Source organism: Orycteropus afer, unplaced genomic scaffold (genome assembly GCF_000298275.1).
Source record: "Orycteropus afer afer isolate SDZICR_OR568_19922 unplaced genomic scaffold, OryAfe1.0 scaffold00354, whole genome shotgun sequence".
NCBI classification, from domain to species: Eukaryota; Metazoa; Chordata; class Mammalia; order Tubulidentata; family Orycteropodidae; genus Orycteropus; species Orycteropus afer.
This window is the reverse complement of record NW_006921941.1, coordinates 676,673-702,395: the sequence shown is the minus strand read 5'-3', so window position 1 is coordinate 702,395 and position 25,723 is coordinate 676,673. Positions and strand designations below refer to the sequence as shown.

The window sequence follows — 25,723 nt, the reverse complement described above, 5'->3', positions numbered from 1 at the left end:
AATGTGTTTATAAGGGCAAAAATTTAAAAGTGCAAATGATACATAATTAAATCTTACATTCCCTGGAGAAGGATATCGTGCTTGGTAAAGTAGAGAGCGGAAAAGGGGAAGAGCCTCAATGAAATGGAGTGACACAATATCTGCAATGATGGGATCAAGCATAGCAAGGACTGTGAGGATGGCACAGGACTGGGCAGTGGTTCTGTTGTACCTAGGGTGGCTATGAGTCCAAGCCTTATTGACGGCACCTAACAACACAAAAAGGAGCTCTGGTGGCACAGCGCCTAAGGCATTTGACTGCTAACCAGAAGGCTGGCGGTTCAAACCCACTAGCCACTCCTCAGAAGGAATGATACTGCCTCAGAAACCCAAGGAGGGGTCGCTATGAGTTGGATCCGACTCGAGGGCAGTGTGTTTGTTTTTTTAACAACACAATATTTCTCCAAAATACCTTTCCAGTCTATCTCTTACTACTTACTGTTCTACATGCCAGTGAAAATGAGTTCTTGCGGCTCTCTGGATTCTCCTCACACTTTCCAGTTACCCCTTTTAACCTTCTAGATTCTATCTCTATGTGAGGTCTTCAAAGCCAGATGTCATCCCTGAGGTCTATTTTCTAACTCACTTATTGACAGATTCTGCTTTATATTACAGTTTTTGGCTTTTCCAGCTTTTATCACCAATGGATGACAGTGAGTTTGGTTTTGGTTTGAGTTAACCAAAAACCGAATGCACTACCATTGAGTTGATTCTTGGTTTGAGTTAGTCTTTATTATTTGCGCCTACAGAGCCTTTCACCCTTTGTGGCAAGAGTGTTAAACAAGATTTTGTGGTGTTAGTGCCACTGCCTAATTTGTTTATCCCTTCATAAGCAATCCCGCTGTTGCTGGCTTTTAGTGTGTTTTCAACACAAATTCGTAGAATTAATGAATACATGATCTACATTCAGCCTAACATCGTCCAGAGAAATACAAATCCCAGTATGCATTGCGTGAAAGGACGGAAGACGCGGTGACGCAAGGGGGCGTGCCGAGCCTGAGGGAGGGGTCGTCTTGCGGGTAGCCGGAGGCTGGGGAGGCTGTGAAGTACAGGGTGAGAGAGGGAGTGTGAGGGAAGGAAAGGTGAGCCCGGCTGAAGGAGGGGACGCGCTGCCGGGTGCCCCCGGTCTATGGAGCGGGGTAAGATGGCGGAGGCGGAGAGCCTCGAGACAGCTGCGGAGCACGAGCGGATTCTGCGAGAGATCGAGAGCACAGACACGGCCTGCATCGGGCCCACGCTCAGGTACTCGGGGTACCGGGGCCACAGACGGATGGTCACGGGCGGGACCGGCTGGCAGCCTCCTTTGGGTCCGTATGCCAGGTCGGACTCCTGTAGGGCTAGCGTCTGCCCCTCCCTTCAGGAGATTTGCGAGCGGCCTCCGCCCTCGGTGAGACGGCTCTCCCACCGGAGCCCCGACGCGGAGTACCTTCTCGGCTCGCGACTCCCCACAGCCCTACTCAGGGGGCGCCTCCTGCCTCCCTCGGGCCGGGCTGCTTTCATTCTCTTCCCTTAAGGCTGGCCCAGAGCCGGGCAACTAGAGAATCTTGCCCTTAGGGACATCACCCTTCTCCCTCCGACTCGAACTCTTGTCCTACATTAGACATAAGTTCTGCTCTTAAGACAAAACAGAGTTTCATTCCACGGTCTCTTGCTTGGAAATGACACTCTAGCCTCAAAATCACAAACACTTCTCAGAAACCAGTCCCTGAAAATCCTAGGCCTTGGAAAGAAGGAAGTTTCCCTCAACTTGCTCCCCTTTCTTGGGAGCGGGTGTTCGCAACCCTGCCTGGCAGATGACCCTTCCCAAAGGTGCACCCCTCATGGCATTCTCATCGCTGAGAAGAATTTGACCCCTCTCCCGCCCTTGCCCCCATTACCATTACTTAGCCCTCACATTTCAGTTTTATTTGGAGATGTCAAAACAAACTCCGACCTACTCCAACTTACTTATTTCACAAAACTCAGGCGGCATTTCTTACGTACAGTGCAAGACTTGTTAAGCGATTTACACATTTAACTTATTTGAAGCGCAGAACAATCTTAGGTTGGTACTATTGTTATTCTTATTTTATAAATGAAGCACCGAGAGGTTAGAAGTGACTTGCTCAGGGCAGAGGAAGGAAAGAGATTCCTACTAAGGCAATCTGGATTCAGAGTCTGCATTATTTTTTTAAATCGTATTTTATTGTGTTTTCGGTTAAAATTTGCACAACAATTAGGTTCCCATATGACAATTTCTACAAAAATTGGCCTGTGACATTAGTTACCTGATCGTGCACTCTTAACCACTGTTGTTCTGCCTCAATTGGGAATTATGATCTACCAGATCTTTTTGTTGATAATTACATAAGAAAACACAGTTTAGAACTACTTCTTCCTTTCTCTTCAGTATACTAATGTCCTGGAGCAAATTCATCCTTATTCCTCAGTCTTAGATTACTGCTCCTCCCTTCAAAAAAGTTATTAAGCACTCTCTGCTTTTTTACTGGAGAGAATGCTTCATGAAAGAGTGGTTGAAGGAGGGAGAGGCTGGAGACTTTACTCCTCAGCTCCACCTGCATAACTTCCTTCTCTAGAGTGTATTATTAGTACAGTTTTCCCACTGCCATCCCTGGATATGACTATCGTCAGGTTTTTCCTTTTGTCCTTTAAATTGACTTTTAGCTCTCTTTTGCATCAGTTCTTCAGCACTATGGCTGTTCCACACTCCCCTCACATTTATGATCATGACCATCATGATTTTTCCTATTTTCTTAAGCTAAGGTGAATGATCCTCATTTCATAGTCTTTACTTTATACAAAAACTAAGGGCTACTTATTACTAGTATCCACTCGTTGTTAAATTTGTATTTTATAAAATACAGTGTTAACTGGAGTTTACTGAGATTGCTATTTCAATATTCTACTAAGACATTTGGCTGCTGGGCTGCAGTTGGCAACCTAACAAAGAAGCATCAATGTTGTCTCAAATTAGTTGTAGTTTTCAAAGTTCATGTTTTATGTGAAAAATGATTTTAGTGTTATCAATTTCGTTTGTTGTGGTTTATTAGATTAACTCTCCACTGAGTAATGCTACATATTTGTATCAACTTAATTTTGGCTTGTAATTTTTCTAGTATCTTCACTTTAATATGTATTTTGGTTCAAATATAAATTACCATTTTCTCTAAAACTTGTTTCATTGTTATCACTGAGTTCATTTTCCACTGGAAAGTGGGCTTTTGTGGGTAGATAAAGCTATCTTTTGCCCTAAGGGACCACTAACAAAACTCAAACTCACTGCCACTGAGTCGATTCTAATTCATAGCGACCCCTATTGAGTTTCCACAGCTATAAATCTGAGGGAAGCAAACTGCCTCATCTTTCTTCCATGGAGTGGCTGGTGGGTTCAAACAACAGACCTTTTGGTTATTAGCCAAATGCTTTAATCACTACACCTTTAGAGCTCCTAAGGGAGCAGTGGTTTTTTTTTTTTTTTTTCAGTTTAAGAACCACTGTACTGTCCCACCAATTTTAATTGCTTTTCTTGATTTCCTGTGTCATTATTGTTGTTGTTGTTATGTTCCATCAAGTCGGACCCTACTCATAGCGACCCCTCCTTGGGTTTCCGAGGCAGTATCACTACAGAAGTAGATTGCCCAACCTTCCTTCTGAGGAGTGGCTAGTGGGTTTGAACCGCTAGCCTTCTGGTTAGCAATCAAGTGCCTTAGGTACTATGCTACCAGAGCTCCTACGTGTCATTATTAGGGATTATTCATTTTTTTGTTCAGTTTTTTGTCCTAATCTTTTCTCTGGCAGGTAATGCTAAAATCTTACAGTCAGACCCGATTCAATCACTTGAACATCCTATAATACAAGTAGTGTCTACTGTTTTGGTTTTTACTCTAGCTTGTCCCTACCCATGTTCACAGGTGATGATCTCACCTTAATTCTAGTCCATTCAGAGGCAGTAGCATGCACAGACTTGATGTTTCATTCCATGCCTTACCCTGGATGCACCTCCATCATTATTATCTCCTGTTTTTCTATCACAGTCATTAAAGAGGTTGGATTAAAGCAATAAGCTCTCTTCGTTAACTACTCTCAGCTGCAAACCCCAAACTCCTCTATCCTGTTTCATGTTAAAGATCTTTTCAGTTTCTCCCATCTTTCACTTACCACCCACTGCTGTTGAGTCAAATCTGACTCACAGCGACCCCTCCTTGGGTTTCTGAGGCCAAATCACTGCAGAAGTAGATTGCCCAGTCTTCCTTCCAGGGAGTGGCTGGTGGCTTTGAACCGCCAGTCTTCTGGTTAGCAGTCAAATGGCTTAGGCACTAAGCCACCAGTGCTCCCTCCCATCTTTTGATGTAGCGTTTTTAACATATTAGATTCTAACTTTTCAGTTATCTGCTGAGCACTTAGTCACTGCATCACTCATCCCTAAAATTCCTGGTCTTTCTAAAAATCTGCTTAGTTATGTTGCCTAACCAGACCCTAACCTTTGCCAGCTATTACTTGTTCTCTTTCCCTGCTATGATACCGAATTATTCTTCCAGTCTTACTTGTTGTTGTTTGAGAAGTCACAATGGCTTGACTTTTTCCTTGTGTAACTGACTTTATTTTAATTCTGAACCATAAAAGCAGTGTTAATCAATTCCCACATGTCATAAGGGAGTGCCTTTCCTTTTTCATTGTAATTCTGAAAGGCCAAGCATATCCATGCTTATGGAGGCTGTTGCCTAGTAAATTCTTTTGGGAAAGCAGCCATCGCTTTTTCTCTGTCTTAAAAAAATTATTTTGTTAGCTGCAGGTCCTAATTTTGCAGATAAGGAAAGAGATCCAGAAGATGTTAGGGTCTGTTCTGTTTTTAAAATAGTTTTGATCCTGGTTCTTTAGTAATAATACTAAACTTCTGATCAAAAATCACTCATGAATAATAGTACCATGATTTTTGAAAGTAGATTGTGAAGCCTTTCTTCTTAATTAGCCTTAGTTTGGAAGATTGGCTGAAACCTTTTCAGCATCAAAGCAACTGTGACATGGAGCTGGTAGCTGTATATATGAGGTGCATTGGCCAGCGATTGAACCTGTCTCCTGCATGGAAGGCGAGAATTGTACAACTGAACCCCTCATGCATCACACATTAAGTATTGGAAGAGTATCATCATTTTGCATCTTGCTTTTTCAGTTAATAAGTTATATGCAGGTTCATGTATCATTACATGGTAATAGCCATATTATTTTAATGGCTTTATTCATGAATTAATTTATTAGTTCATACATTCATTCATTAAGCAAATATTTATTGAGCAACTTCTTTGTGCCAGATAATCTTCTAAGCTCTGGGGTTACAGCAGAGACTAGAATAGACAAATTTATACCCCTAGGGAATTTACCCACAGAATAAGCAAACAAATGAATAGATTCATAATGTTTTACTATGTAGTGATTAGTGCTACATAGTGATAAAACCAAAAAACCAAACTCAACTGCCGTTGAGTCAAATCCAACTCATAGTAACCCCTCCTTGGGTTTCTGAGGTGGTATCTCTACAGAAGTAGATTGCCCAACCTTCCTTCTGAGGAGTGGCTGGTGGGTTTGAACCGCCACCCTTCTGGTTAGCAGTCAAATGCCTTAGGCACTATGCCACCAGAGTTCCTACATAGTGACAAGGGTATTGTTTTCCACTGGGTGATTAGGAAAGGTGGTTCTACTGAAGGTTTGAATTCAGTGAAGGAGGAAGCCTCAGGATTTTCTGGGAGAAGTATCTTCCAAACAGGGTTCAGAAAGTACAAAGGTCTTCAGATGAAAGATAGTGGTGGGAGGTGATGTAGGAGAGTAGCCAGGGTCCAGATGATGTAGAATAAGGTAAATAAAGACTTATATTTTATTCTAGCAGGAGACTGACATGCTGAAATTTAGGTTTAAGAAGGATCATTCTGGCTGCTGTGTGGAGACAGATTAAGAGAGGAAACAGGGGAACGGGTTAAATAGTATTTGCAATAAGAGATTGAGATAAATGAAGTGTTGGGAGGTGATAATGAGTAGTTGGAATTAGAATATATTTTGAAAGTAGAGTCAAAACAGTGGATTTGTCATGAAGATTAGAGAAAGAAAGAAATCAAGGATGATTGCAAGGCTCTTGACTTAAGTAACTGAGTGAATGGTGTGCCATTTTTTTTTTTTTTTTGGGTGGGGAACTAGAGGTCAGGAACAGCACTTATCACCTGCCTGAGATGCTTTTAAGGAGTCCCTGGATGGTGCAAATGATTAACACCCCAGGCTGCTAATGGAAATGTTGGAGGCTTGAGTTTACTCAGAGGTGCCTCGGAAGAAAGGCTGGTGATCTACTTCTGAGAGATCAGCCCTTGAAAACTCTATGGAGCACAATTCAGCTCTGACACACATAGGGTTGCCATGAGTCAGAATCTATTTGAGGGCAACTGGTTGGAGATTTTAAAAATTGTTTCTCCTACTACACTGTGTATCCCAGGATTGTTGAATGAGTAGAAGAAAAGAAAGAAGTGCACCATCAACTGTTAATTTTCTGGGAGCTGATTAACTGATTTGCAGGTTAAATGTTAGAAAATGTGACTAAGCTTTTAAGAAAGAATAAAACTGCCAAAAATCTTGAAAGCTTCAGCATATCAGAAGTGTTTACTTTTTGGAATTACATATAATTTTTTAGTTCTTTCTCTTCATTAATCAAAAGTATTATCTAAAAAAATTTACCCTAAAGCCTGTTATTCTTCAGTGTTCTGTGCAGCATTATCCAAAATTTGCAAATTTAAATATGGTAACTCTAGAGATACAATGTTATAATTGAATTGTAAGTTGTGAAACTAAAGCTTAGTATTTAAAAAAGTTGAAATTGTCATGTATTTGGGAGAAAGGGTTTGAGTAGTATTAAGTAAGTTTCATTACAACATGGAATAGGAGAATACATTCTTTATGGCTTGATAAAGAAAAATAATTTAAAAAATTTATCCTCATTGAATTGTTAGGCGAACTGAGAAAATGAAAAACTGAAAACATCCTCTTGCAGGAGATAAGACAAGGCTGATTTGGTTCAATCAGCAATGGACTCAGTGACTGATTTTTATTTGAGCTGAATAAACAAAAATTTTCATTGACGCTCTTCCAATGGGAGATTATTCTGATGTATTACCCCATAGAGTAGCTGGATTCAAACCATAGAAAAATTGGGAATCTAGTATTTGGTAATTACTCCTGTGTTGAATTTCAAGAGTTTATTAGTTATCATTAGGTCAAATATGATGCTGATGAAACTCGTCTCCTGGAAGTCTTACCTCATATGATTCTGGAAATAAAAAATGATATAGGTAAATTACTCAATTCTTTTTTTAATCTGTGTTTGAAATACTTTATTTAAAAAATGAAAAGGAAATGATGTGATCTGAACCATAGATCTATTTTTCCTACTTCCTTTATTTCTGTTTTATTAGTTTGTTGTTTATTCTTTCATTGTTTTTTTTAAAATGCAAATACAAGCAGATATGATCTTATTTACTCCCTTTACTCCAAAATATCATACTGTATACATAATTTAGCAACTTGCTTATTTTTCATGCATTAATATATTTTGGAGATCTCACCATATCAGAATGCAGAGATTCCCCTTATTCTTTTTCACAGTGACTTTGCTCCATTATGTGAATATACCTTTGTTTATTCTACTAATCTGCTATTTCTGGACACTTGAATTATTTCCAGTCTTTTGCTGGATAAAATAATAATGAATAACCTTAAATATTTGTAGTTTCTAGTGTGCATTTTATGCTCTATCTGTAGGATAATTTTCTAGAAGTGAGATTGTTGAATGCATCTATAATTTGGGAGGTGTTACCAGATTGTTCTCTAAAGAGGATGCATGTTTGGTGTCTCTCCAGGATGCTCATTTTTCCATAGCCTTTTCAACAAAATATGTATTATTAAACTTTTGAATTTTTGCCAATGTGATAATGATAAATGGTATCTCAATGAAGTTTTGATTTATACTTTTCTTTTTATGGGAGCTCTGGTGGCATAGTGCTTAAGGCATTTGACTGCTAACCAGAAGGCTGGCAGTGCAAACCCACCAGCCACTCCTCGGAAGAAGGTTGGGTGATCTTCTTTCGTAGAGATACCGCCTTGGAAACCCAAGGAGTGGTCACTATGAGTCGAAATTGGCTTGCCAGCAGTGAGTTTTTTTTTTTCTTTCTTTTTTTCAGTGAGGCTGAATATCTCTTCGTATGTTTAGGGGCTTTTTGTATATCTCTGTGTGTGTGTCTACTGTCTGTTCTTGACCATTACTCAGTTTTCTGTTAGTATGATGTTTTCCTTTTTGATATTTTGGAGCACTGGTAAAAGAATCTTTGATAGTTATGCTTTGCTCTAATGCATCAAGAGTATACAAGCTGAAATTAGTTGTGATTGTGAAAACAAAGAAACCATTGTTTCTTAAAGAATGAAAGCTTCAAACCTGCCTTTTCAGTTTACAGGAGTAAAGAGGCATTTAAAAGAAAAAAAAAAAATAATCTGTACCAGGAGGCTGTGATAGTTTGAAATCTGAAGGTTTTATTGGGAGAATGCAGTTAATATTATTAGATAATGCTGCTTTATATACAAATAAAATTCTTAACAAATAGGAGAATGTTAGCATTTTAATAATCTTTACTTTTAAATGTTATGGCATATATCCTAGTGTTTACATCATTTCTGGCATAAAGCACAATTAGTATATTAATTAGTTGCAAAAATTTATTGATAAGGGCAATTATTTTTAGTGTGGTTTTAGAAGCAGTTTAGAATTTTGGATGATAATCATGACAGCTTTGGTTTAGAGTATAATACATATGATACTAATTAGGCCACCGAGGGAAATAAAAATATTCTGATCCTTTATGTTATTGAAGTTGAGAGTTTGTATTATTTGCTTATGACGTAATAGTTGAGCTAATCATATACCAAATCAGGTTTCCAACTGTAATCAACTTGGAGAAGTAAAATTAGTTAGTGTCCCCATTTATGACATGTATGATCAGGATTGAGATGCTGAGTAATGATGACATTTTAAGTTTGCTTGTGGGAAATAGCAAAAATGGTGACAGGGAGGAGTTAGTAAAAACTGAGGTATATGCTGAGTTTAAATACTTGAGATCTGAGGTGACTAGTACTTATTTCTTAGAGATGTCTGCTTTGGCTGTGGAAAGGAAGAGAAAGCATTTTTGCCATGCAATAGTATCTGCTGAATTATTTAGAAAGTAAAGAAGACCATTTATCCAAAGACTGTCATTGCCTTGTTCCGATATTTGAATTAGTGAAAGTTTAGCTAAAAACCAGATAGCAATAATGGCCTATTTATTTGAATGTTTTGGCTATTTTTAAAAAGCAATTTATGATGTCATTATCTGTAAGCTTTATTTATATTTTGCATTTCTAAATGTCTGCAGAATGGTAAATATTTTCCTTTAAAATGCATGTAACTTAATATTAAATATATTTTATCCCCCATTTTGACATGTTTTAGATTAATTTTAACTCTGATTTTGAGTTATACTCAATCTCCTTCCCTCCTTTTCTTCTTCTTTTTTTTTTTTCAGTCTCCTTCCCTTCATATTCTGGCTAATTGACAATTGTTCTCTCTTTTATTGTCAGAATGTCTCCTTGCCTTGTTTTAGAAAGGGATTTAGGATAGTTTACAAAAATCTACGTGACTTAAACACACATACATACTTAAAAGATATATCAAAAGCGGTGAGGAAATTGGGGCAAAGAGTAAATAAGGGTAGGAAGGAGAGTATGAAGCCAAGAAGAGGGCAGTTGAAGGATTTCTCTCATAAGGATCTGTACATTTTGTAAAAGTAGACCATTTCAGCTCTAAATTTTCTAGCAGTTAGTGCAAAAAGAGGTATGCTCAATTATTTGAGTTATCCAAAACCAAAAACCAAACTCATTGCCATCAGGTTGGATCTGACTCATAGCAACCCCTTCTTGGGTTTCCGAGGCAGTATCACTATGGAAGTAGGTTGCCCAGTCTTCCTTCTGAGGAGTGGCTAGTGGGTTTGAACCTCCAGCCTTCTGGTTAGCAGTCAAATGCCTTAGGCACTATGCCACCAGAGCTCCTCTTTGAGTTATGTTTTTTTTGTTGTTGTTGTTATGTGCCATCGACATCGAGTCAGACCCGACTCATAGCGACCCCTCCTTGGGTTTCCGAGGCAGTATTACTACGGAAGTAGATTGCCCCATCTTCTTTCCGAGGAGTGGCTGGTGGGTTTGAACCGCCAGCCTTCTGATTAGCAGTCAAGTGCCTTAGACACTATGCTACCAGAGCTCCCCTTTGAGTTATAGTGTTATAAAATTAAAAAAGAGGAGCCCTGGTATTACAAGGTTAAGCTCTTGGTTGCTAAATAGAAGACTGGTGATTTGAACCCACCCAGCAGCTCCACAGAAGAAAGACTTGGAGATCTGCTCCTATAAAGATTATAGTCTAGAGAACCCTATGGGGTGGTTCTACTCTGTCACATGAGGACACTATGTCAATTTGACAACACAAATCAATTTTATAATATCTACAATGACAACAAAATTAAAAGTTACTTAGTAGAAGCTTGTATAATCTTGGTTTTGAGTAAGAACAGAGAACTGTTCCTCCCATGTGTCCTCACAAAGAAGGCCTGTTTAATGTAAATTTAATATCCGTATAGTAAATGCAGCAGTGTTTCATAGGCTATTTCTCATATCGTCCTTTAGTGAAAGCATATGGCATAACCAAAGCACAATTTAGTAAAAGCAATTGTGCAGGTGTGTCAAAGTAAAGTAGTCTAGGAATGAAGTTCTTTGCTAGGTTTGACTTAATCCTAGTATAGATTTTATAATATTTAGAGTAGAAGTGTATAACACCTCCTCCCTTTTTTTGGTTATTAATGACTTTGAGAATCTTTTGAAAGTTATAGGCTTTAGTAAAACTTACATGTCTAGTTTATAAGATTTCTAATCTGAAAGAATATATGTAGTGCATATGTGTCAGTTGGCAGAGTTCTGATGGTATAATGCCTAAGACATTTGACTGCTGACCAGAAGGCTGGCAGTTCAAACCCACCAGCTGCTCCACAGAAGGAAGGATGGGCAACCTACTTCCGTAGCGATACTGCCTGGAAACCCAAAGTGGGGTCGTTATGAGTCAGGACCGACTCCACAGCAGTGAGTTTGGTTTTGGTTTGGTATGTCTCAGTTAATTCTTCATAGACTAATTTTAGTCATCAAGGTTTTTGATAAGTACTGTGGTGAGTTCAAGGCTATATTTCCTGTTTTTTTTTTTTTTTTTAAATATATGACTTGCCCATGCTCTTGGTTAAATACAGAGATACATATGTACTTTAAAAGCAAATCAAGCTGTAGGTAGGATTAATATCATTTTGTGAAAGTTGAAGAGCCTGAATAAGCTGATTCCTTCAAAAGAGGTAGAATGAGGGAGATACCCAAGAATAGGACCAAGATTCTTCCCTAGAAGGAATTTGGGGTGTGTTCTGGCATTGAAATTAATAGCCATTAAAACCACAGTAAATTTTTTTGCACAATCTTAAATTTGATGTTAAGAAAACCAACCAACCAACCAACCCAACCCATCTTGGCCATTTAAAGACATAGATGTTTTGCCTTAAACTATATAATTTCTAAAATATACTGGCTGGCAAATATGCCTAATTTAGGAGGTGATTTGCCTTTAATATGTGGGACCTACTCTTATAGTGTATTTTCAAATTGAGATATATTAATGTACATGAAAGCACAATGATAGATAAATTTTAGCATGTAATATATATATACTAAAAACCACCAAACTCACTGCCATCAAGTTGGATCCAGCTCACAGTGACCCCTCCTTGAGTTTCTGAAGCAGTATCACTATAGAAGTAGATTGTCCAATCTTCCTTCTGAGGAGTAGCTGGTAGGTTTGAACTGCCAGCCTTCTGGTTAGCAGTCAAATGCCTTAGGTACTACGCTACCAGAGCTCCCAATATATGCATACCTGTAATTTAGAACTTTAAACACACATTACCTAGTGAAACAGCAAGAAAAAACCATCACAGTACAACCAGCTAGATACCTTAGTGTGATTTGTGTTGGTACGTACAGACTGGGACTCTGTTAAAACACCCGTCTGTCATTACTTTGCACTCTAAAGAATTTCTCTTCAGTTACTCCCATGGTTTGATAATCAGAATGATGATTAAATAAAAGCAAGTGGAAACGTAACAAACAGTTCTATCCATTGTTTAGGACAGTTCTATAGATTGTATCATTCGATCTAAGTATTTAGATGCTGTTGCTTAGAAATCTAGATGAGTGTTTTATTATATGTTAGATAAGTGATAAAGGCCATTTTCCAAAAATGATGATTTGGGTTAGAATATAGGCTTTCTTACTTTACATAGTTTTTGATTAAAAAGCTGAGGAATAAAACAGGCTTTTGATTTTGGCCTTGTTTTTATATGCCTGTAGCATGACAAGTTCTGTGATTCAAGCATGTCTTTTGGCATCATAATAATTATGTAATGGAGCACTGACATCTTGTTACATGTCCCAAGCAAGTCTCTTTGTTCCTATTGTTCCCAAGGCCTCTATTTTTGAAGCATGTTTTTTTTATATTTTCTTCCTTTGCGAATTGTGCCTTTGTGTCTTTCCTCGTATTTGTGCTTGCCTTTGTATCTCCCTTCTCTTTCCTGTAAATTAGAACTTTAAAATACACATTGTCCTGTAAAATGTTAAGTGAGCAAGAACTGTCACAGTGCAATCAAATTCTACTTCCTGGGGAAGCTCCTGTGCCAGTAAACAATAAAATTCTAACGGTAGTGATATGAAATGTGATTTTGTCAAGCACTATGAATAAGAAAACAACAGGAGATTGGGTGTGCCTTGGGCTTGGCTGAATCAATGTTACGAAACATTTGTGTTACAGAGTTTGATTTAGGGAAATATTGCTTATGTAACATATTTAAAATAAAAAGATAGGAATAATGGAGGTAGCCAAACAATTCGTTTTTAATGAGGTGGAAAGTTCTTGGCATTTGTAAGTAGAGATGTTTGGTAGCAAAAGTAAGAGGAAAGTGAAATGAGAGGCGATCTTGAAATCCAAAGAAAAATAAGTTATTAGAAGTATTTTAAATGGTAAACGTGGGTCTGACTATATACACTTATTATTGTTGTTATTTGCCATCGAGTCGGCCCCGACTCATAGCAACCCCTCCTTGGGTTTCCAAGGTAGTATCACTACGGAAGTAGGAATGCCCCACCTTCCTTCTGAGGAGTGTTACCTACCTTACTAAAATAATATTACTTACTTTATTAAAATAAAACTTATTTTGAGATTGTTATGGATTCAACGAAGTTGACAGAAGTAATAGAGAGATCCCCCTCCAGCATGCCCTTTACCCAGTTCCTCCAGTAGAGTAACATCTTGCAAAACTATAGTACAATATCACAACCAGGATATTGACATTGTTACAGTCAAGACATTGTTACAGTCATGTTGCCCTGTTGTAGCCACAACCATTCCTTTTCTCCTCATTCTCTTTTATCCCTGGCAAACACTAATATGTTTTTCATTTCTGAGAATTTCACGAATGTTTTGTAAATGGAATCTTATAGTATATAACCTTTTGGGATTGGCTTTTTTTCACTCAGCATCATTCCCTGGAGATTCATCTAGGTTGTAGTCTGTATCAATAATTTATTCCTTTTCATTGCTAAGTTGTATTCCATGGTATGGACGTTACCAAGTTGTTTAATCATCTACCCATTGAAAGATATCTAGGTTGTTTCCACTTTTGGGCTATTACAAAGAAAGCTGCTAAATACATTTGTATACAGGTTTTTGTGTAAACATTTGTTTTTAATTCTCTAGGATATATACTGGGAGCTCTGGTGGCATAGTGCCTAAGGCACTTGACTGCTAACCAGAGGGCTGGCAGTTCAAACCCACCAGCCACTCCTCGGAAGGAAGGTTGGGCAATCTACTTCCGTAGAGATGCTGCCTTGGAAACCGAAGGAGGAGTTGCTATGGGTCGGATCCGACTCGACGGCAGTGGGTTTGGTTTAGGATATATACCTAGGTGTGGAATTACTAGGTCACGTGGTAACTCTATGATTACTTGTTTGAGGAACTGCCAAAATGTTTTCCAAAGCGGCTATACCATTTTATATTCCCACCAACAGTTTATGACGGTTTGTGAGTTCTCTACAACCTCTCTAACACTTGTTAATTTTTTTTTTTTAAATCTTTTTGATTCTGGCTATCCTAGTGTGTATCTAGGTATCTAGTGCGTGAAGTGGTATCTCATTGTGGTTTTAATATGCATTTCCCTGATGATTAATGATATCCAGCATCATCATGTGCTTTTCCTTTTTTGAATAACACTTCCCCATGTCTGTATTTTGTTATTATATGTGGTTCTAGGTTTGTAACATTTACATTCTGTTTCATAACCTTAATTCCCACAGTTGTTTTGTATTAGATCTGTATTTAAAAGGGAAAAGAAATCCCTCTCCTTTTTGAGTTCTTTATTTTAGGTAATTTTTTTATAGATTGGATTTTAGCTGTAAGCAGTTTTCTCTAGAAATGTTCATAGATACTGTATCCCCTAAGTTGTTCATGCTTTCTTGTGAGGTACTATTTATTTCAGCCTTATATAACAGTAAGCTTAAATAGTAGTAAAAACATATTAAATTTATTTTCCTCCTTATGTTAAGGAGGTACTGGGTAACCCATTTATGATTGGTATGGTGTTTCTGTGGTCATCAGGACCCAGGGTCCATCTGTCTTTCTACTCCAACATCCTAAACATGGAGTGCCTGTCCTCAAGGCTACCTGTAGAATGGATGCTGTAGCTTCAGCCAACTCATCTGTTTTTCAGATGGACTGAAAAGAAGAAGCTGGGTAATGGCAAAAAAGACTTACCTCCCAACTAATTCAATTCTATTAAGTATGACTCTGTGAAATCGTATCCAAATATTTTTTCTTGTGTCTCATTTGCTATTTGTAGCCATAAGGAAGGCTGTTGTTAGGTGCCATTGAGTCAGTTCCAATTCATAGCTACCCTGTGTACAACAGAACAAAACACTGGTCCTGTGCCATCCTCACAATCATTGCTATTGTTTGAGTCCATTATTGCAGCTATGGTGTTAATCCATCTCATTGAGGGTCATTCTCTTTATCCCTGACTCTCTACTTTACTAAGCATAATGTCCTTTTGCAGGGACTGGTCTCTCCTGATAACATGACCAAAAGTATGAGAGACAAAGTCTCACTGTCCTTGCTTCTAAGGAATGTTCCAACTAAGACGGATTTATTCATTCTTGTGGCAGTCCTCGGTATATTTAATATTCTTCATCATAACCATAATTCAAATGTATCAATTCTTTGGTCTTCCTTATTCATTACCCAGATTTCACATGCATATGAGGCGATTGAAAATAACACTGTGAAGGTCAGGTGCGCCTTAGTCTTTAAAGCAACATCCTTGCTCTTTAATACTTAAAGAGGTCTTTTGCAGCAGATATGCCCAATGAATTACATTGTTTTATTTCTTGGCTGCTCCTTCCATGGGGGTTGATTTTGAATTTAAGTAAAATGAAATCCTTGACAGTTTCAATCATTTTTGTTTATCATGATGTTGCCTGTTGGTCCAGTTGTTAGGATTTTTATTGTCTTTATGTTGAGGTGTAATCTATAAGGCTGTAGTCTTTGATCTTCATCAGTAAGTGCTTCAAGTATTCTTTACTTTCAGCAAGCAAGGTTGTGTCATCTGTGTTAATGAGTCTTCCTCCAATCCTGATGCCAAGTTCTTCTTCATATAGTCCAGCTTCTTGGATTATTTGCTCAACATAAAGATTGAATAAGTATGGTGAAAGGATACAACCTCGATGCACACTTTTCCTGATTTTAAACCATGCCATTTCCCCTTTTTCTGTTTTAACAGCTACCTCTTAGTCTATGTATAGGTTCCTCATGACATGAGCATATTTATGTGTCCTGGAATTCCCATTCTTCGAAATGTTATCCATAATTTGTTATGATCCACACAGTCAAATCCCTTTGCATAGTCAAAGGTAAACACAGGTAAACATTTTTCTGTTAAGATCCATCTGATATCAGCAATGATATCTCTGGTTCCAAGTCCTCTTCTGAATTCAGTTTGAGATTAAGGAAGATTAAGGAAGGCTAGGAATTGGAATCATTTGAGCTGAGTTCATTGCTGCTTGAATATATCATATCAGAGTTCTGTAAGTTAGAAACAGAATGGATATCTAGTAGGCAGCTAAGGATCTCTTTCTCTCCAAAAGTTGTTAACCTTTGAAGTGATGGTATCATATTGCTCAAATCTATCTATTTTTAAAAATTCTCCCACATATCTGCCTCTTTAAGTGCTCCATTCTCTTGTTCCAGTCTGGGTTGATAGTTCTCTAGCTGTTCTATACGTCTGTCATTTTGAGATTTCCTTTATTATTCTGAATTCATTATTTCCTGAATTCTTTGTTTTCTTTCTTGATATACTTAATTTGTTTTACTTGTGGGGCTCTGCAAATAATTTCCCAAGAAAGAACACTTGGAAAATAAACTTCTTGGAATTTTGCATATCTGAAAATACCTTTATTCTTTGTACTTGATTGACAGCTTAGCTGGCTATAGAATTATAGATTGAAAATCAATATCCTTTAGAATTTCGAAGAAATTTATTTCCTGCTTCTGTCCAGCATTGCTAATGAGAAGTCTCTTGCCAATTGATTTTTGATCCTTTGTAGTTGATTTATTTTCTGTCGTCCTTTTAGATTTTTTTTTTTTAACTTGTTGTTTTGATCTTTCACATTAATGGGTTTAGGTGTGTGTTTTATTAAAACATAAATTTATTTATTATAAAGTATTTCATATATCGCAAAAAATGACTTCTGTGAAAGGTATGGGAGCTCTGGTGGCATAGTGCCTAAGGCATTTGACTGCTAACCAGAAGGCTGGCAGTTCAAACCCACCAGTCACTCCTTGGAAGAAAGGTTGGGCAGTCTACTTCTGTAGTGATACCATCTTGGAAACCCAAGGAGGGGTTGCTATAGGTGGAAATCGACTTGATGGCAGTGAGAGTTTTTTTTTTTTTTTTTTTTTATGATAGGTATAACAGTGTAAGAAAGAGAACATGCAGCTAATAAATAGAACATTGTCAGTGTCTTTGAGGCTACTTGTTAATTGTAGCTCTCTCTCTGGTAACGTAGTGCCTAAGGCACTTGATTGCTGACCAGAAGGCTGGTGGTTCAAACCCACCAGCTACTCCTTGGAAGGAAGATGGGGCAATCTACTTCCGTAGTGACTGCCTCAGAAACCCAAGGAGAGGTTGCTATGAGTCGGGTCCAGCTCGATGGCACCTAACAACAACAACAACAACAACAACAACTTCCTTCTAGAGGACACTGCTATTCTATACTTCATTATTACTTTGTTTTTCTTTAAAGTTTAACATGTACATATTTACCCCTCAGTGACATAGTGCTTAGTTATATCTCAAAACTCACTGCCATCAAGTTGATTCAACTCATAGTGACCTCTCCTTGGGTTTCTGAGGTGGTATCTCTATGACAGTAGATTGCCCAATCTTACTTCTGAGGAGTAACTGGTGGGTGGCTTAGAGGTATATATATACATACATATACATACATTATTTTTAAAATATATATTCTTTATTTTAAAATCCCTTCACCCCTATTAAACCTGTCTCTTAATTATCCATTTATTTTCCCTCTCTTCCCCTCTCCTCCCATCCCTGCTAACCAACAAAGAAAACTTCCTTCCCTGTGTAAACCTTTTCTTGACTTTTTACAGTAATGGATTCATGCAATATTTGTCCTTCTGTGATTGACTTATTTCACTCAGTGTAATGTCCTCCAATTCACCCATGTTATGAGGTGATTCACTGATTCTTTTATATTCCTTAATGTTGCATAGTATTCCATTGTGTGTATGTACCATAGTTTGATTATCCATTTGTCTGCTGATAAGCACTTAGGTTGTGTCTGTTTCTTTGCTACTGTAAATAGTGCTGCAATGAACATGGGTGTGCATGTATTTATTTGTGTCCAGGATCTCACCTCTTAAGGTTATATTCCTAGTAATGGGATTGCTAGATCAAATGGTATTTCTATTTCTAACTTTTTTTTTTTAATTGTGATTTGGGTGAAAGTTTACAGAGCAAATTCATTTTCCATACAGCAGTTGATATACATTTTGTTTCATGACATTGACTGCAGTCCCCACAATGTAATGGCTCTCTTCCTACTTCCTCCCAGTAATTACTTCTTCCCTCTGTCCTTCTTTCCTATGCATTCCTGCCCCCCAGCTATCTTCCTGTGCAAATACTACCCTTCTAATTTCCCATGCTTAATTGTTCTAAGGAGTGTGCCTACCTGGTGTAAATGTTCACCTATATAAGGTGCCTGTCTCTTGTTTGGCTGGAAGCTACAGAGTGTGAGTTTAATTCCAGGCCTGAAGGTGCTATAGTCTTGGGGGTTTCACCAATCTCTATCAGAGCAGTAAGCTGGGTCTTTTTTATGATTTTGAGTTTTATTCCATATTTTTCTCCCACTCTGTCCAGGATCTCCTGTACTGATCCCTTTCTGAGTGGTTAACAGTGATTGCCAGGTACCATCCTGGTCTCATGGTCAAATAGGCTGGGGTTCTCATTGTCCACTAGTCCCTTGGACTAATTGTTTCTATGCATCTTTGATTTTCTTCATTCTTTGCTCCAGATGAGGAGAGACCAATTGTTAATGTAGATGGCCACTTGCAAGCTTTTAAGACCCTAGTCACTACTTACCTAAGTTCTATTTCCAACTTACTAAGGAAGCACCACATTGTTTTCTATAGTGGTTGTACCATTTTGTAGTCCCACCAACAGTGTATGTGAGTTCCAGTCCTTCTACACCCTCGCAAGCATTTGTTGTTTTCTATCCTGTTGAGCTTGCTATTATTGCTGGAGTAAGATGATATCTCATTGTTGTTTTGAGTTGCATCTCTCTAATGGCTAATGATTGTGAGCATTTCTTCATATGTTTGTTGGCTGCTTGAATATCTTCTTTAGTGAAGTGCCCGTTCAGGTCCTTTGTCCCTTATTTAACTGGATTGTTTGTTTTTTAGATGTTGAAGTGTTGGAGCTTTCTATACATTTTAGATATAAGTCCCTTTTTGGATATGCCATTGCCAAATATTATTTCTGTATGTTCTCTTTTCACTCTTTTGGAGAAGACTTTTGATGCACATAAGAACTTAATTTTTAGAAGGTCTCAGTCATCTAGTTTCTCTTCTGCTATTTGTGCATTTTGAATTGTGCTTGATAGACTACTAATACTATAAATGAGGGCCCTTAAGTTTGTACCTATTCATCTTTGATGAATTTTATAGTTTGGAATTTTATGTTTATGTTTTATGTCTTTGATCCATCTTGAGTTATTTTTTGTGTATGGTGTAACGTATGGATCTTATTTCATTTTTCTGCAAATGAATATCCAGTTTTGCAAGCACCATTTGTTGAAGAGACTATCTCTTCCCCATTGAATGGGTTTTAGCTCTTTGTCAAAGATCAGCTGTCTATAGGTGGATGGATCTATTTCTGGACTCTCAATTCTGTTCCACTGGTCTGTATGTCTGTCATTGTACCAATATCAGGCTGTTTTGACTACTGTAGCTGTATAGTAGGTTTTGAGATCCAGGAGTGTGAGATCTCCAACTTTGTTTTTAGTTTTATATATTTTTTAATAGTATATATTATTATATATTTTAAAATAGTATATAAATGGAATTTATCATACTATGTTTGTCTTATACAACATGCTTTATTGATTAGCATTATATTTGTGTGGTTAATTTTTGTTAACATGTATAGCTATTGACTCATTTATAAGGGTGCATAGTATTCCATTGTATGACTACACTTCAGTTTTTCTACCTGTTCTCCTTATCAGTGGACATTTAGGCTAATTTTCCTTCTTTGTCTTTTTTTTATTTTTTGCAATTACAGATGATGAATGTTATTATACATGTCTCTTGGTATACATTCATGTGCAGAATTTCTCTTGGATGTATATCTAGTAGTGGAATTGTTGCCTAGAGAGTTGTCATTGCCCATTTTACCAGATAATGCTTATTTCTTCTATTTTTCAAATTACTTACATCACTTTACACTCCTGCCAGCCATGCAGCAGAATTCTGGAATGGGTGTTTTTTCTTCCATTGTGTTTGGCATTCAGAAAGTCTTTTAAAGGAGCCCTGGTGGTGCAGTGGTTAAACACTTTGCTGCTAACAGAAGTTTGCAGTTTAGGCCCAACACCTGCTCTGTGGGAGAAAGATGTGGCAGTCTACTTCTGTAAAGATTTACAGCCTTGGAAACCCTATGAAGCAGTTCTCCTCTGTCCTGTGGGGCCACTATTACTAAGAATTGATGGGAGAGCAGTGGGTTTGTTTTGGTTTAGGTCTTTTAAATCTAAGCTTGTATTCTTCAGTTATGAAAAGTTTTCATAATATTTTGAGTGTTTTATACCCCTGAGCAAATAATCAGAGAAGCTGGACTATATGAAGAACAACACATCAGGATTGGAGAAGGACTCATTAACAACCTGCCATATGGAGATGACACAACATTGCTTGCTGAAAGTAGAGAAGACTTATTGATGAAAATCAAAGTGAACAGCCTTATAGATTACACTTCAACACAAGAAAACAAAATCCTCACAAAAGGACCAACAAGCAACATGATGATAAATGGAAGGATTTCATTTTACTTGAATCTGTAATTAATGCCCATGGAAGCAGCAGGTAAGAAATCAAATGATGTATTGTATTGGGCAAATCTGCTGCAAAAGATCTCTTTAAAGTGTTAAAGAACAAAGATGTAACATTGAAGACTAAGGTGTGCCTGACTCAAGACACGGTATTGGGTCATATGCAGGTGAAAGCTAGACAATGAATAAGGAGGATTGAAGAAGAGTTGATATGTTTGAATTTTGGTTTTGGCAAAGAATATTGATAAAACATGGACTGGCAGAAGAACTAACAAATCTAACTTGGAAGAAGTACATCCAGAATGCTCCTTAGAAGCGGGGATGGTGAGACTTTGTCTCTTGTACTGTGGTCATGTTATCAGGAGGGACCAGTCCCTGGAGAAGGACATTATGCTTGGTAAAGTAAGTCATTGAGAAAGGGGAAGACCCTCAAGAAATGGATTAACACAGTGGGTGCAACAGTGGGCTCAAACAGCAACAGTTGTGAGGATGCATGGGATTAAAGTGTTTCCTTCTGCTGTACCTAGAGTTGCTTTGAGTTGGAACCGACTTGAGGGCACCCAACAACAATAACAGCAATATTCCATTGTTTGTATATACCACATTTTGTTTATCCATTTCTCTGTTGTTGGACATTTAAGCTGTTTCTATCTTTTAATTATTGTGAATAATGCTGCATTGGTGTACAAGTATCTGCTTTTCTGCTTTCAACTTTTTTGCATATATAACTTGGAGTGGAATTCCTGGATCATATAGTAGTTCTATGCTTAACCTTTTGAGGGACTACCAAACTATGTTTTTACAGCAGCTGTACCATTTTACAGTCCCACCAGCACTGGGTGAGGATTCCTATTTCTTCACATCCTTACCAACACCTACTGTTTTCCATTTTAAAAATCATAACCATCTCTTACTTCCTTGGTTATGTTTATTCCTAGGTATTTTATTCTGTTAGATGCTATAGTAAATGGGATTATTTCCTTTTTAGATTGCTTATTACTGATGTATAAAAACCTTAGTGAATTTTTATATTGACTTGGTATCCTGCCACTTTGTTGAATTCATTTATTAGCTTTAGTAGCTTTCCATTAGATAATGTGGGGTCTTCTATATATACGATATATATCTGTGAAAAGAAACAGTATTACTTCTTGCCTGATTTGGATATCTTTTATTTCTTTTTCTTGAATAATTGCTCTGGTTAGATCTTCCAGGATAATACTGAATAGCAGTGGTGAGTGTAGGCTGAATTCTTGGTCTTTGATATCTTTCTGGTCACTAAGATTTTCTGCTTTGTTCTGTGTGTATATACATACTCATATTCAAATGCACATACACAGCCTTCTAATTTTCCTTTTTATATGGGAATCACTCTATCCATTTTAAGTACATCTATTTTTTTGTGTATGCTTGTTGTTGTTATATGCTGTTGGGTCAGACTCGACTTGTAGCAACCCCTCCTTGGGTTTCCAAGGCAGTATCACTACGGAAGTAGATTGCCCAACCTTCCTTCCGAGAAGTGGCTGGTGGGTTTGAACCACCACCCTTCTGGTTAGCAGTAAAGTGCCTTAGGCACTATGCTACCAGAGCTCCCTGTGTGTGCTTAGCAACATACAAATGTATCAGATATCTTTCTAAATCATTATTTCTAGCTCTACTTCATTGTTTTCAATGACAGCAGAATATTCTAATGTATGAAATAAAATAACGACGGACGTCATTGAGACCTTGTTTTTTCTCCCTATAGTGTTATTAGAAATAACTCTGTATCCTCTCCCATCTCTTTACGTAGTGATACTGGTATTTCTGTACAATAAATTTCTAAATGAGGGTTTGTAATATACATTTTAAAATATAAATTTAACTCTTTGATAGATATTACCAACTCCTTTCCCATTTTTCCCCCTAAAGTTTTTATTTGGAAAAATTTAAAACATGAATAGTAGAGAAAATAGTATGATGAATTCCTAGGTGCCCTTTACCAGTTGTAATAGTTATCAACACACAGTAAACATTGTTTCATTTGCATTCTCTTATTGCCCCTCCCTTTCCCTGACAGCTCTTTAGATAATTTTTTTTTTATTGTAATTTGGGTGAAGAGTTACAGAGCAAATTCACTTTCCATAGAGCAGTTCACATATACTTTGTCTCATAACATTGACCACAGTTTACCACAATGCAACAGCTACCCTCCCACTTCCTCCCCATAGTTACCTCTTCCCAGTGTCCATCCCTCCATGCACTCCTGCCCCCTGAGCTGTCTCCCTGTGCATAAGCAGCCCTTCTTTCTCCCATGATTGTTCTCTCCAAGGAGTGTATCTACTTGAGGTAAATGTTCAACTCATATGCCTGTCTTTCGTTTGGCTGGAAACCACTGGTGTGGGTTCAATTTCTTTGCATAAATTTTTAAGTCCCATGCATCACATCATTTCATCCATAAACACTGTAGTATCACCTTTATTACGCTGGGAAATTTTGCTTTGATTTATGAGTATTTGCTTCATATATGGACTCCCAGGAACTTACTAACTGAGTGAATCAAGGATTGTCTGTTGCTGTTGTGAAGTTATTTTTTCTTGGCAATAATTAGGCACCAAGGCCACTAGTTACACCTAAAACCCCCCATATAATCAGCACATAAGAGACAGCTTTTCTTTCCATTCTCTGTGGGGGTGAGTGTGTATGTGGATGGTGAACATACATTCAGCTAACTGATCCAAAAAGTGGTATCAGATCCTTCAGGTGTAAGATGAAATAATAACAAAAGTGCATCCTTGTTTTGTCTCACTGAAAATTACCATCTGATCTTTTAGAATACCTTACCTGCTGTTCCTATCTCTTGTGCTAAAATTAATGAGTAGGCAGAGGAGATTTTTTTTCAGCTTATAAAATTTTTACCCAAAGTCATGAACTGAATAAGGATCAAGAATGGCCTCAAACAATTGCTATTATTTAAAATTATTTCTTATGATGAGTATTAAAATAACAGTGCCTACAGTTTTCCAGCTCCTTGCATAGTGTTTATGGGAGAACCCAGGATCACAGGCTGCCACCTGATAATTGTAATGGATAGGTTGTCTTTTAAAAAAATGGTTCAGGCTCTACTGTCTAGTCAGAAAAGGCCATCCATTTGGGGTAGGTAATTGGCCAGGGGATTCTTGAATAATTCTGGAGGAAGGAAATCTTTCTAAGGGCTTTAACTTAAAATTTGAAATTAAAGAATGAGGGCCTAAGACTAGTGCTCAGAAAATAGGTGGTTTTCAGTATACAATATTCTGGCACTTTATGAAACTGGGAAAATAAGCTTCCTAGAGGTCTACTAGATTAAAGCTGTTATTGCTTCAGTTATCAAATTCATACTTTGGATAACATAACCTGGGATTTGCCCTTGTTATTGGACTTATGTATTTTTTTTTTCAAAAATGGAAGTTTATAAGTTAATTCTTCAAAAACAAACAAACAAAAAACCCCATGTGTTTTCTTTGCATTTCTATTTCCCATGTTACTACACAAACTTGGTCAGGATTTTATTTTTTGATACATAGCAGTCTTTGACAAGCTAGGTAATGGGAGGAAAAGTCCCATGTTCCTTAGAATCAGCTTTATGTTACAGCAGTTCATTGGTAGGAGGAGAGAAACATTTCTTAAGATACTCCATGTAGAGTTCTAGAAGATTTTCTTTTTATTAGGACAAGTTTCTAGAAAGACTTAAAATTCCCTCAATTTTCCTTGGCTTGCTAGTCTTCAAAGGCTAAATTTACATGGAGATGGGCTCTGGGATAGATAGCTCTTTCAAGATTTAAGTGGGGAAGAAATGATCATTCCTAGGTCCTTTAGGAGCTCTGGTGGCGTAGTGCCTGAGGCATTTGACTACTAATCAGAAGGCTGGCAACGTACCAACCATTCCTGGGAAGGAAGGTTGGGCAATCTACTTTCGTAGTGATGCCACCTCCGAAAGCCAAGGAGGGGTCACTATGAGTTGGATCCAACTGGACGGCAACGAGTCTGGTTTTGTTTTTGTTTATAGGCCCACAAGTGAAGAGGGCTGTAAAACCTAAGTTTTACTGCTGGGTACCTGAGTAGAAATATGAACGTTTTCTCCAGATTTATTTCTGAAGCTACCATTTTGCACTATTAGGTTCTGTTCATCCAATAAAATTTAAAAAGAATATTTCTTTCTAGTCACTAAAATAAAAATTTAATAATAAGCAGACCACTCACTTCCTCCTGGCTCTAGGAAGGGCTGGATTAGACCCTTGTTCATTCTAGTGTTCTTGTTCTCAGAGATATATAAGTTAAAATAAGCAAACCAGACCTATTAAATAAACTGGTAAATAAAAATTAAAATCACCAGGAAGTAAATTAAGTGTCTGCTACAAAATTCCTGAACTAGTTTTGTTTCTCTGTATACTGTAGTTTATAGTCAAAGCAGTATCCTTCTGTTTGATATAAAGTCAAGGTTCAGAGACAGCCAGCTGATCTTTATCTGCTTGAAGGTGGCACCCAAGAGTGGTATTGCTTTATCACTAGTTTACTTGTAACCCACTGCCATTGAGTAGATTCCAACTACTCTGTCCTGTAGGAAGAGTAGAACTGACCAATAGGGTTTCCAAGGCCATAAATTTTTCTGGAAGCAGACTACCGCATCATTTTCCCGTGGGGCAGCTAGTGGGTTCGAACCACTAAGCCTTTGGTTAACAGCCAAATGCTTAAACACTATCACCAGGGCTCCTAGGCTTGTAAAGATGAGGTTATTTACATAGCTGGGAGGCTCCTATCAGCCTAATTTCTGTGAACTTTATAGTCAAATGTCTTAAAGATTTCTGATTTACTATGGGGGTTCAGGTGTGGTCTAAGTAAAGTTAATTCTTTATATATATAT

The 25,723-nt window shown here is 37.6% G+C and overlaps 1 protein-coding gene across 1 annotated transcript in view; it reads left to right on the top strand.

The window, feature by feature from the left end:
• Positions 1-1,168: 1,168 nt before the first annotated feature.
• Positions 1,169-25,723, top strand: part of LOC103207119 (exocyst complex component 6B) — a gene marked incomplete at its 3' end in the record, with an annotated part of 605,128 nt that continues 580,573 nt past the window's right edge. Inside the window, exon 1 of the mRNA XM_007952665.2 lies at positions 1,169-1,281. Coding sequence (XP_007950856.2) covers positions 1,169-1,281 — 113 coding nt within the window. The remainder of the gene's footprint in view (positions 1,282-25,723) is intronic.